Genomic DNA, 12,344 nt, shown 5'->3' with positions numbered 1-12,344 from the left:
CCTGGTCTACATGCTAGTTCCAGAACAGCCAGGGCTATATAGAGAAACCCTCTCTCAAAAGAGGCAACAACAACTGTAGGTGGGGTTTTTCTTTGGGACCTCTAGCTCCCTAATAAATGACATGGAGACTTATAAATGCTTGGCTTTGTTACTAACTAGCTCTTAAAACTTAAATTAACCCATATTTCTTATCTGTGTTACTAACTAGCTCTTAAAACTTAAATTAATCCATATTTCTTATCTGTGCTCTATCATGTGGCAGTACCTTATCTCAGTACAGCATGCTCATCTTCTCTCTGCATCTCCTTGAGACCTCATCCTCGGTTGTCTTTTGTCCACAAGTCCCATGTAGCCTCTAATTACCTAGCTATTGGCCATTTAGCCCTTTATTAAACCAATGAGAGCAACACATATTCACAGTGTATAAAAAGATTGTTCCACAACATTTCCCCTTTTTTGTCTAATTAAAAAGGAAGGTTTTAACTTTAACATAGTAAAACTATATACAACAAAAACAGTTATCAAATAAGAATTACAGTTACAATATCCAGTCCATTTGTATTTGGCAAATTTAGAGAAAATACTCTATTATCCAGCCTGATGTACATAGCAAGTTCCAGGTCAGCCAAGGCTACATAGAGAGACCCTTGTCTCAAGCAACAACAACCCCCAAAATTCAAAGAATAATTATCCACTTATATAGTAGGTGTAAATGATCCTTAAAGTATTTCTTTTCTCTGCATGTGTCTGTCAGTCATCTAGTTATCCCCTGTGCTGGTGGCCCCATAGACCATCAAGAACAGGACTCATTCCTCAGCATAGAGTTGTCCTAACGGTGTTAGAATGAGTATAGTACAAGCCAGCACTAGGAAAGGCAACAAGGGCTGAGATTCAGAGGAAATGGAGGACGACAAGCTTCCAAGAGTCCTCTCCCTGTGGAGTCACAAAGGATATGCTAATGAACACATGAAATAATGCCTACCTAGAAAACTCATTAGAAACTCAGTGCCCAGGGGTTTTATTAGGGATTTGGCCATCTTGCCAGCCCAATGTCTAGGTGTTTTTTCTCTCAATTTTTGTTGAAATATAATAATTTAAAAGCACTTGCATATATGATAATATATAAGAATACATCAAAATGAAATTTCAAACCCTGAATAAGGGCCAGGTATGGTGTCTCATGCCTCTAATACCAACACTCAGGAGGCAGAAGCAGGTGGATCTCTGAGTTAGAGGTCAGCCTGGTCTACAGCCAGAACTATATACTGAGACCCTGTCTCATCAAAACCCAAACCATCTAGAATGGGTGAGATGGCTTAGCTGGTAAAGGTGCCTGCTGCCAAGCCTGAGGACCTGAGTTCAACCCCCGCCCCACATGGTAGAAGGAGAAAACTGACTCCTGTACACACATGCTCACACATATGTACATACGCACGTGTCACACAAATAACACATAATTTCATGAGAATATCACCCCAGCAAGCTCCCTGATCCTTCTCTAGTCACTGCTGCCTCCCTCCCCTGCTGAAAAAACAAAGCAGTTCAGGTTTATCCCGAACCTGCTCAGGATCAAGTGATGTTTTCCTTCTTTGGTTTAGCTACTTGTGTTTTTCTCTGTTTGAGGGCATTTTTTGCTTTTCGAGACAGGGTTTCTCTGTGTAGCCTTGGCCGTCCTGGAACTCGCTGTAGCCCAGGCTGGCCTCAACTCATAGAGATCCACCTGCTTCTGCCTCCCGAGTGCCAGGACTAAAGGTGTGTGCTACCACGCCCAGTGTGGGTTTTTTTTTGTTGTTGTTTGTTTTGTTTTGAAGATTTATTTTTATTGTATATATATGGGTGTTTTGCCTTCATGTATGTTTACACCGTGTGTGTGTGTGTGTGTGTGTGTGTGTGTGTGTGTGTGTGTGTGTGTGTGTGTGTTGCCAGCAGAAGCCAGAAGAAAGATTGGATACCCTGGAACTAGAGTCACAGGTGGTTGTGAGCCACCATGTGGATGCTGGGAATTGAACCCAGAGCCTCTGTAAGAGCAGCCAGTGCTCTTACCTGAGCTATCTCAAGCCCCAAATCCCCTTTTGGGTAGTTTTACTATGGTGTTTCTTTTCTTTTTCTTTCTTTCTTTCTTTTTTTTTTTTTTAAAGATTTATTTATTTAGTTTATGTGTAAGAGTACTCTATCTGCATGTACACCCTTATGCCAGAAGAGGGCATCTGATCCCACTGTAGATGGTTGTGAGCCACCATGTGGTTGCTGGGCATTGAACTCAGGACTTCTGAAGAGCAGTTCTTAACTGCTGAGCCATCTCTCCAGCCCTACTATGATGTTTCTAGTGTGGACACCTTTTAATTTAACCTGCTCAGAAAATTGTTAGTATTTATTTATCATTCCAGTCCATTCCTTTTCTAGTGTTTTGGGCTCCAATTAGCGCATTTAACTTTTCCTTTCCGACTTGCACACTCCACATCATGCCTTTGCCTACCTGTGCACTCTTTGGCAATGATTATTCCTATTTCTCATTTAATTCACAGATTCTCTCCTCAAAAGGTCATTAATCTCAGTTACTGAGTTACCACTTTATAGTATTTTTAAAACGCTTTTTATACAATGAAATGTAACCCACATATAGACACAAAACAATGTTCTCTGTTGGGAACTCCAGCTGGCTGCCCTAGTTGGGTTCCCCAGTTTCTGCTGATGTTGTAAGCGCCTGATTTGAAGATGTTTTGCTATCGGTTGTTTGTGTCTGTCTCCTGTCTGATGATTGGTTCTTTCATTTTTGCTTGCTCTGTATACCTGATAGGCTCACTCATTCCAAACCAAATGCATGGCTGTCACAAATCACTGGCCACAGAACACACACCTAGTACTATTACTCATATATTTAGATTTCTCTTTGTTAGCTTCCTGTTGCCTTTTACACTGTTTCTTCAGTTCTTTTATTCTTTATTCTTTTGCCAGTCTTTTAGCAATTATATGAAATGCTGTACAACCTTAACTCACTAATTCCCCAAATGGCTGCTTTTGCAGTGAAGATTCTTAGGTTAGATTCTTGTCGGGTGGCCACCAGAGAAGACTATTTGGACATGGCTTGAAGCCTATAGAAAGACTCTATTAGCCGGCTGGCAACTCTATTGAGTGTTCAGGATTCTACTGTAACCCCAAGCCTTTCTCAGGGTGAGCTTTTAAGCACAAAAACCATGTCCTGGATTGACATACTTCAACTAACAAGAAGCCAACAAACACGATTAGTACATTCAGAGGCTTTCCCAGAACTGTGGACTTGGATGGATTAGGACTTTTAGTTTTTGGCAGGTAGTGCTGTCTACATGCTGAGTTTTACAGCCCGAATGGTACTTCCATCATGGAGTCAGTTGTGCTAAGGTGTTGGAGCTGCTAAGGTCTGGGGCCTGTTACAATACTTACTTCCTCCTTTTCATCCCTTTTTCCTTACAAGAGATATGTGTATAATACTTGTATGTATTTTAATTCTCTATATTGTTAGATATTCATAGTTGGCATTTATTGGGATATATTTAAGATTTATCTTTTGCATTGCTCTCCCATGTTCCCTCTGTTTCTCAGCCTCTTACCTGGATCGTTTTCCTTGCTCTAAAAAAAATTCTTTAGCCAATCATGGTGACTCACGTTTATAATCCCAGTACATGGGAGGCTGATTCAAGAGGATAAAGGCTCTGCCTAAAAAAAAGAAAGAAAGCAAAGAACTAAATTCTTTATTTTCCTTAACGCAGATATGTTAGCAAGAAATACTGTTCATTTTCTATATCTACAGAAAACAGAATTCTTTGAGTTAATTACATCATGTTCAGAATTTAATTCCACCGTTCTGCTGTCTCAGTGTTCCCGTGAAGAGTTAGCTGTCTGTCTTACTGCACTTTTAAAAATAAAGGTGTGGTGGTGCACGCCTTTAATCCCACCACTCTGGAGGCAGAGGCAGATGGATCTCTCCGAGTTTGAGGCCAGCCTAGTCTGTGTATTGAGTCCCAAGATAGCCACACCTATGTAATAGAGACACTGTTTCAAAAAATAAAAATAAAATAAAATATATACTTTCTGTTTCATAGCCATGATGCCCATATTTGTATAAGGTTTGTTCCTATGTGAAATTGGTAAGTTGCTCATTTTTAAATGTCCTTTTTTTTAAAACTTAAATACAATTTGAATGGCTGTCATATTACTGGATCACATACTCTAGTGATTTCTTCCTTTTAAAGGTGGCAACACTTTTTTATTTATATTTGACGAGTGTCAGTCTGCCATTTATCTTACTCTTTTCACATAGCATTGTTGAACAGATCTTGGAATAGTTCCTGCCCTTCCTTCTTCCTTCATGTTAGAGATGAACTCAGGACCTCCTTATATGAGGCGAGTTACCAGTTACTGAGCTGTGCCCTCAGCCCTTTGAATGGTTTTAATTGTTGATAATATGGTACTTTTGGAGCATCTAATAATAAGAGGTTCATTTAGGTGAGAGGACGGGATTTTGTGAGGGTAACAGAAATCCACCATGGTTCATAATCATTTCTTTGTATCATAGGGCTGAGTATAGAATTGAATTCTGTTAACCTTAATTTCTTTAAATTTGTAATTTGACTTTTTTCCTAATGACATTTTTTATTTTGTTTGATAGAATCTTTCCAGCAAGTATCTCTGTGTGATGTCTCCCTTCCATTGTTAGTCTTTGGTGCATTCAGTTCTAGGGATGCTTTTTAATGTTTCTTTCCCTCGTTGGCTTTATTGTGTTCTCTGAGAGAAGGAACACTATGCTCTTTGACTGTTATTTTAGAACTTGAACATACTTTTACAGTATGCACTGTTTATGCATTTTATTTATATATTTTTCTTACACTGGCATCTTTTAAATAGTAGCTAATTGCTCATAACTTCACCTTCTAAAATTATTTTGCATTTTTTATAACAGCAACTGAGGCATGAAAATTTGGTGAATCTGTTGGAAGTATGTAAGAAAAAAAAACGTTGGTACCTCGTCTTTGAATTTGTTGACCACACGGTTCTTGATGACTTGAAACTATTTCCAAATGGACTAGACTATCAATTAGTTCAAAAGTATTTGTTTCAGATTATTAATGGAATTGGATTTTGCCATAGTCACAATGTAAGTATTAGGTATGATGCCTATTTTGCCAATCTTCACTATCTAGATACTAGTGACTTAGTTTAATGAGGTGTTTGTTTTGAGTTTGAACTAGTAACGTAATTGAAATGAACTGTATTACTCTGATATTAAAATTTTTCTAAAAAATCATATTTCCAAAACAAAAATCATAGGCCCTACTGAAAAGTTGAAAGGGTACACAATAGACACCCTATTCTTCCTAGCTATATTATGTATTTAATAGTTGCTATAGTTACTTAATAGTTATTTATAGTCTGTGCACTAATTTTATAATCTTTGTTCATTTGTTAATTTATTAATCTCTAACACATATTTTAAAGTAAGCTACAGACATCTGTATACTTTTGTACACCAGTTAATTGTGTGTGCACATATATTTATCCATGCAAAAATTTTTTCCTCATTTAACTTTTTTCATGGGTCTCAAAATTCTGTGACAGGTTTCTGGTCAAGTTGTTTCCCTTAAAAAGTACTGATTTTGAAAACTAATAAGTTAAAACTGTCATATGTGTGCACACTCAACACACACACAAACACAAAATGGTCCATAAAACATGCTCCTCTCCTTAGGATTTCTAGAATTTGGGGCCATCTTCCAGCTTCCTACCAGAACGGTGATCACTGTTTTTGTGAAGCCGTGCAAGCTTACAAGCTGTTGAGCTGTGTGAGCGACAGTGCAGGACAGGGGCACAGTGCTGACCTGGCCTGGTGGTCCGGGATAAGCGCCTGCGCAGTGAAGCTAGCTGTTTCCCACGGGGGGTCATGTTTGCTGTCACCAGCAACGTTGCCGAGTCTAACTGTTGACAAACACAGTCTTATCATTGAAGCCCACACTGTTCCAGGAAGAGCTGCCCTCAGAGCTCCGTGGTGCATTTCGGCAGACAGTGCCTCTGCTGTGACATTGACTGAAGCAAAGGGAGCCGCCCCGCCAGGTTTGAGGACACCAGTCTTCACTTGGCCCACAGAGGTAGTAACAATACCACCAAGTTGATAGGCATCCTGGAGGGGCAAAGACTTGTCAGTTGGACGAGTTGGTGGCAGGATTCAACCAAAGCTTCCGTCAGTGTCCAGTGATGACGATGTTGCTATGAGTCTTTTCCTTTTCCATTTTGTCTTGGAATTAGTGATGTTCTGATGACAAACCAGTTGTGAAAGGGAAATGTTCTTTTTTGATGAGAGAACTGACCTCACTCTAATTTGTGATGAGTTACATCAAAGTATTAGCATTTCCTGACAGTCACACTGTTTTTTCCTAGTCCACACTCAAATTCTCCTAGGTTATGTCTCCAGACCCCACCTTCTCCTCAAACGGCCATACCTCGACTGCCCATTCCCAGCCCCTTGTAAGCAGAAACTATCCTAGCGCCTGTTTCGGGGTTATTGTGTGGTAAAATTACGTTAAACTTCATGTAGTGCCTGACACATAGTACTGTATTAAAAAGCTATCATAAAGCTTATCTCTTCCATAACAAACTTCTTTGACTATCCCTAGTCTTCAACAACAGGTTTATTTCTTGGTCTTGACAGTAGTAATTGACTGAAAGTTGTTGGTTAACAATCTATATTTTACTTAATGTCTTTGCTACTTTAACTAACACTTGAAACATAGATGTTCTCTTTTGTCCCACTAGGTCCCGGGGCTTTAAGCCCTGGAATAACTTTCTATGTGTTGCACTCTTATAGGAACAGGCAGCAGTACCCTGCTCCTGGCACGCATCCCCTAAAATTAATTTGTTTAACATATTTTATGTTCTGTGGGTTTTTTGTCGTAGATCATACACAGAGATATAAAGCCCGAGAATATATTGGTCTCTCAGTCTGGTGTTGTAAAATTATGTGACTTTGGATTTGCACGGACATTGGCAGCTCCTGGGGAGGTTTACACTGACTACGTGGCCACCCGATGGTACCGAGCTCCAGAACTGTTGGTTGGTGATGTCAAGTATGGCAAGTAAGAGTCAGGAAGGAGGGTGCAGAGCCTGCCTTTTGGGAAGTGGGATGTGTTTGTAATAAATGATCTGCTTAGCACTGAAAGGGAGGCCTGGCTTCAGCGTTTAGTGAGTAGTTTGTAACAATCCCTAGTGCTTTCTCTTTGGAAATTCTTTTTTAAAAATTCCTTTGAGGGCTGGGTGGCTCAGTGATGGAGTCCTTGCCTGCTGCAGTGAGATCCTGGTTTTATTATGCAGGATGTCAGAACAAAAAGCTTGTGATACAACTTGGGGTAGATATACTTATTTTAAAGGGAAAGCTGAGTAATTTTCATGGTCAGAAAAAAGTGTATTTGTTAGTGTCTGCAGAGATGGCCCAAAGGTTAAGAGAGTACAGAGGGCACCTGAGTTCCCAGCACCCACACAGGGCAGCTCACACCTGCCTGCAACTCCAGCTCCAGAGGCTCTGATGCCGCTAGCCTCCTTGGGCACCTGCACTTACGTTTACACTCCCCCCATACACATACACATAATTTAATTAAAAGTTAAAAATAGTTATCATTTGTAAAGAGAAGTTAATATTGATTAGAGAAGTTTTTATTTATTTTTTAGTGTACTAAAGACTACACGGATAACCTTGTTAGAGTGAGTGATGTAGAAATGGAGGGTGAATAGGTTCTCAGTGGTGGCCAGAGAGTCTTATTTTCTCCTTTAATGTCAGATGGTTGAAGTTTCTGGATATCTCACTTATTAAAATAGAGGGTTAGAATTCTTACAGAGAAGTAACTCTAAGTGACAAAATTTACTGCTGTGCCTCTCAGTGCCAAGAATACGAACCTGGTGAAGTGTCAAGAAGATGCAGGCACAGGAAGGCATCAGAATACCACGTCTTACATCACCTCACCTTTTTTCCAGGGCTGTTGATGTCTGGGCCATTGGTTGTCTGGTCATTGAAATGCTCATGGGGCAACCCCTGTTTCCGGGAGAATCTGATATTGATCAGCTACATCATATTATGACATGTTTAGGTAAGAGTATACATCTGTGACTTAAATTTTACAGTTTTTTCCCTCTGTGTGTTTTTATTGTTATTTAAAGTGTTCAGATATTAAAGATGATACTTACATTAGATGAAACAAATAGGAAACACATATGCACACACACACACACATACACACGTGCACACACACACGTGCACACACGGACATACATGCACACAGATAAACACGCAAATGCATGTATGCGCGTGCGTATGTGCATGTGAGTGCACAGACACTCTGAGTCTCTAGCAAGGCTGATCAGTGTAAGAGAAGAGGAAGTGGCTGCTGAAGATAAGTAGACTCATAAATCTAATAGGCAGGAAAATTTAAAAATTATCTTAACAAAGAATATATTAGCATACAACCAACTACCTTGATGTTGCTCAAAGTCACTGCTGATTTTAAAATACTGCAAAAATCACAAAAAGACAGTGTAGTGGGAATTCAGAATAACTCAGAAATGTTACTATACGGAGCCTGACAAGGCAGTGCAGTGAGAATTCAGAATAACTCAGAAATGTTACTCTCCCAAGCCTGGTTCTGAATCACACTCACCTCCAGCCTCCCTCGACGGAGAAGAAGTAACCATCACTTTTTATCGATTGAGTCAGTGAGCATTTGGTGAAACCCAGCTATCCTCTTCATCCTTGTCTTCATCTCTAGGAAAGATGAGAGACACAAAGACTTACGAGATAGCTTAATGTTGCCTTGCATTTGAATTTTATTTTTGTCTTTTATTTCCTGAGACAAGGGTCTCACTGTGTAGCCCAGGGTGGCCCCAAACTCTCCATCCTTCTGCCTAAGCCTCTCAGTCTTTATGGCCTCAGTTCCCCAAGGCTATGACTACAGATGTGCATCACCATGCCTGTGACTGCAGATGTGCATCACCATGCCTGTGACTACAGATGTGCATCACCATGCCTGTGACTACAGATGTGTATCACCATGCCTGTGACTACACATGTGCATCACCATGCCTGTGACTACAGATGTGCATCACCATGTCTAGCTTCCCCAGATTTTGTCTTTCATTCTTAGTGTTTTGGATGAAATTCCAAAGCTAGACTCTGAACCTTACATTTGTTGGAATATAAAATTCATATTCAAGCCAGGCAGTGGTGGCGCACGCCTTTAATCCCAGCACTCGGGAGGCAGAGCCAGGTGGATCTCTGTGAGTTCGAGGCCAGCCTGGGCTACCAAGTGAGTTCCAGGAAAGGCGCAAAGCTACACAGAGAAACCCTGTCTCGAAAAACCAAAAAAAAAAAAAAAAAAAAAAAAAATCATATTCAAATTCTAGATTTTAAAATGGAAATAATCGGAAGATACTTGGGGTAATTTAATTATTTGGTTTTAAGTTCTGCAATTAGGAGTTTATTAAGTATTACATCCAGAACTTTCATATTACTGCTGTATCACTAGAGGAGCGAGGGAGAATAGAGGGGTTGCATCTGTACTGAATATGTACATTATTCTTTTCACTATTTCTTCAATATTGTATTTACATAGTATTTACAATATATTAGTATAATAAGAAGTTTATAAAATTTAACTTTTTCAATTATAGAGCTCATGATATAGTAGGTATCAAAGTTGAGAAAAAGGTTGAAATGCTGAAACTTGAATTTCGATAGAGGTACACAGTCTGTTGAATAAACATTGACTTCTCTTAGGGAGGAACTGATAGCTAAGTTGGACAGTGTGACTCTGTCTTCACTGTTTGGGGCACAGGACACATTATACTGCTAGACAGAAGCAGCAGTGCCTCATCCAGAGCTGCACAAAATGACCTCTGCCTGTCCTTCCCGTGTATTCACAATGTTCTGCTTCTAGATGAGGGACTGGAGAGGTGGCCCAGCTTAAGAGCACTGGCAGCTCTTCCAGAGGACTCGGGTTCAATTCCCAGCACCCACATGGCAGCTCACAACTGTCTGTAACTCCAGTTCCAGGGGATCTGACATCCTTACACAGAGTATATACAGGCAAAACACCAGTACACATTAAATAAAAATAAATTTTCTAGATGAATATGTTACACAAGCAGTGTTCATTTTCTTGCGCTGTCTCGTGTCCAGACCACTGTAAAGACTGCCAAGTGCCTTTGCAGGAACAGGCCTGTCTTAGGGTGATCTCACGTGCTGAGCGGGCCCCACGGTCCATGAGCTGTTTTCACTGTTTCCCTACACCACCCTCCCTTCACCATTTCTGTCGACTATACTGACGAAGATGGATGCTGGGTTTTTCCCCAGGGAATTTAATTCCAAGACACCAGGAGCTGTTTTATAAAAACCCTGTGTTTGCTGGAGTAAGATTGCCTGAGATCAAAGACACAGAAACAGAACCCCTGGAGAGCCGCTATCCCAAGCTCCCTGAAGTTGTGATAAATTTAGCAAAGGTAATTGTACTTTTTCTCCTTTGTGATAGGAAATTCGTATAGTATGGAGACTTGGTTCATGTATGTGCCTCTCTCTCTGTCTTTCTCTCTTTCCCTTCCTCCCTCTCTGCCTCCTAACCCCCATCCCTACTTGATCTTTTAGGTCAACAATTTCCTCAGATGACTTTAAATCTGTTCCTTGGAAAGACTGCTCTTAGGAATTTGTGCATTTATTTACAGCTACAGACACTAAATGCTGGGTCTCTTTGAGACATAAGAACCACCGATGGTCACTACTGTGATTTGTGCTTTATTCTGTTCATTGGCTAGAAAGAAGAAATCTAAATGTAGACAAGTGTTCTTGAAGACGACTTGTACATGTTCTTGATTTTTCAGAAATGCTTGCATATTGACCCAGACAAAAGGCCCTTCTGTGCTGACCTTCTCCATCATGATTTCTTTCAAATGGATGGATTTGCTGAGAGGTATAGTACCGTAGTGCCGGCCTGTGCTCTGTGGGCTGTAGTGACCAGGGTCAAAGGAAAGTCACAGGGTCTTATTTGTTACCATCACCTTTGCAGGATGTCAGCTACCTGTGTCCTGCTCCACTCCCCCTTAGCAGTAACGTAGTTCCTAGGGGTGGCTTCCTGTGTTTATTAAACTGGAGCTTCTGGTTTTCATGAAACAGTCTCTTTTGGTGTTTCTTTTTCTGTCTTCTGTGATGACATCAACCATTCAGGTCACTAATTCCCATGTTGCTGCATCTGTGCAGTTACCATCTCCTGTTGCTACCAGACTCATGCCACAGCAGGTCCAGTGATGCTGGCAATCCTGCCAATGTGTTGATGTGCTGAGTCCTTAAGGTGCCAGGCTTGTAGATGTCAATGCTGCTGGCATGGCTCCCAGCGCTGCTCCAGATGTTAGCATTAGCTTTGCTGACTAAACAGGAAACAGGAGAGGGGTGGCTGTGACAGTGCTGTATATCTGTATGCAGCACAAATATAGATAGCATAAATATATATTTAATTATGTGTTTGCATGTGCATCTGAATTTGTATATGTGTGCATGAATGAAGGTACTCTTGGGAGCCAGAAGAGGGCAGCAGATTCCTGGAACTGGAGTTACAGGCATGGTTTCTGACATGGGTTCTGGGAACCAAACTCAGGTCCTCTGCAAGAACAGTATGAATTCTTTTTGTTGTTGTTGTTTCGAGACAGGGTTTCTCTGTGTAACAGCTCTAGCTGTCCTGGAACTAGCTCTGTAGATCAGGCTGGCCTCAAACTCACAGACATCCACCTGTCTCTGCCTCCTGAGTGCTGGGATTAGAGAACCACCACCGCCCGGTTTAGTATGCATTCTTAACTGCTGAGTTTAAGCTTTATCATTTTGCAAATCTCTTTAAAAATCCGGCTTAGTACAAGATATCTGGATTCTTACATTTGCTTCTATATTCATTTGTGAACACTGTGATATGTTATTTTAGTTGAAAGAAACAAATGTATATCTAGAAAAGTGGAAGAGTATTTTAATTGTCTTTTGAGGTAATTTAGTATTCTTTGATTCTATGTCAAACTTTAATATTATACCAAAAACTGACATTGGTAGGTTCTTCTTTCTTTTCTCCCCCCTTTCCTCCTTAGCTTCCTTGTTTCCTTTCCTTTTCTCCTCCTCCTCCCCCTCCTCCTCCTCCTCCTCCTCCTCCTCCTCCTCCTCCTCCTCCTCCTCCTTCTCTTTTTAATTATTCGAGGAAAGGTCTTACACTTTACTTATGGCTGATCTGAAACTCACTTTGTAGCCCAGGCTAGCCCTAAAGTCAGTATTCTCCTGCCTTGGCCTCCTAAGTAAATTGCTC

At 40.6% G+C, this 12,344-nt stretch overlaps 1 protein-coding gene across 3 annotated transcripts in view; it reads left to right on the top strand.

Moving 5' to 3' along the window:
* The window catches only part of Cdkl2 (cyclin dependent kinase like 2), a 29,155-nt gene that overhangs the window by 5,061 nt on the left and 11,750 nt on the right, over window positions 1-12,344 (top strand). For all 3 annotated transcript variants that reach the window (XM_052735363.1, XM_052735364.1, XM_052735362.1), the window contains exons 3-7: window positions 4,937-5,131; window positions 6,925-7,103; window positions 7,996-8,108; window positions 10,367-10,512; window positions 10,888-10,976. In XM_052735363.1, the coding sequence (XP_052591323.1) occupies window positions 4,937-5,131; window positions 6,925-7,103; window positions 7,996-8,108; window positions 10,367-10,512; window positions 10,888-10,976 (722 nt within the window). The remainder of the gene's footprint in view (window positions 1-4,936; window positions 5,132-6,924; window positions 7,104-7,995; window positions 8,109-10,366; window positions 10,513-10,887; window positions 10,977-12,344) is intronic.

Source organism: Peromyscus californicus, unplaced genomic scaffold (genome assembly GCF_007827085.1).
Source record: "Peromyscus californicus insignis strain IS unplaced genomic scaffold, ASM782708v3 Scaffold_13__1_contigs__length_99412109, whole genome shotgun sequence".
NCBI lineage: Eukaryota > Metazoa > Chordata > Mammalia > Rodentia > Cricetidae > Peromyscus > Peromyscus californicus.
Note: the sequence above shows the minus strand (reverse complement) of the source record. Positions and strands in the feature narration are given on the sequence as shown.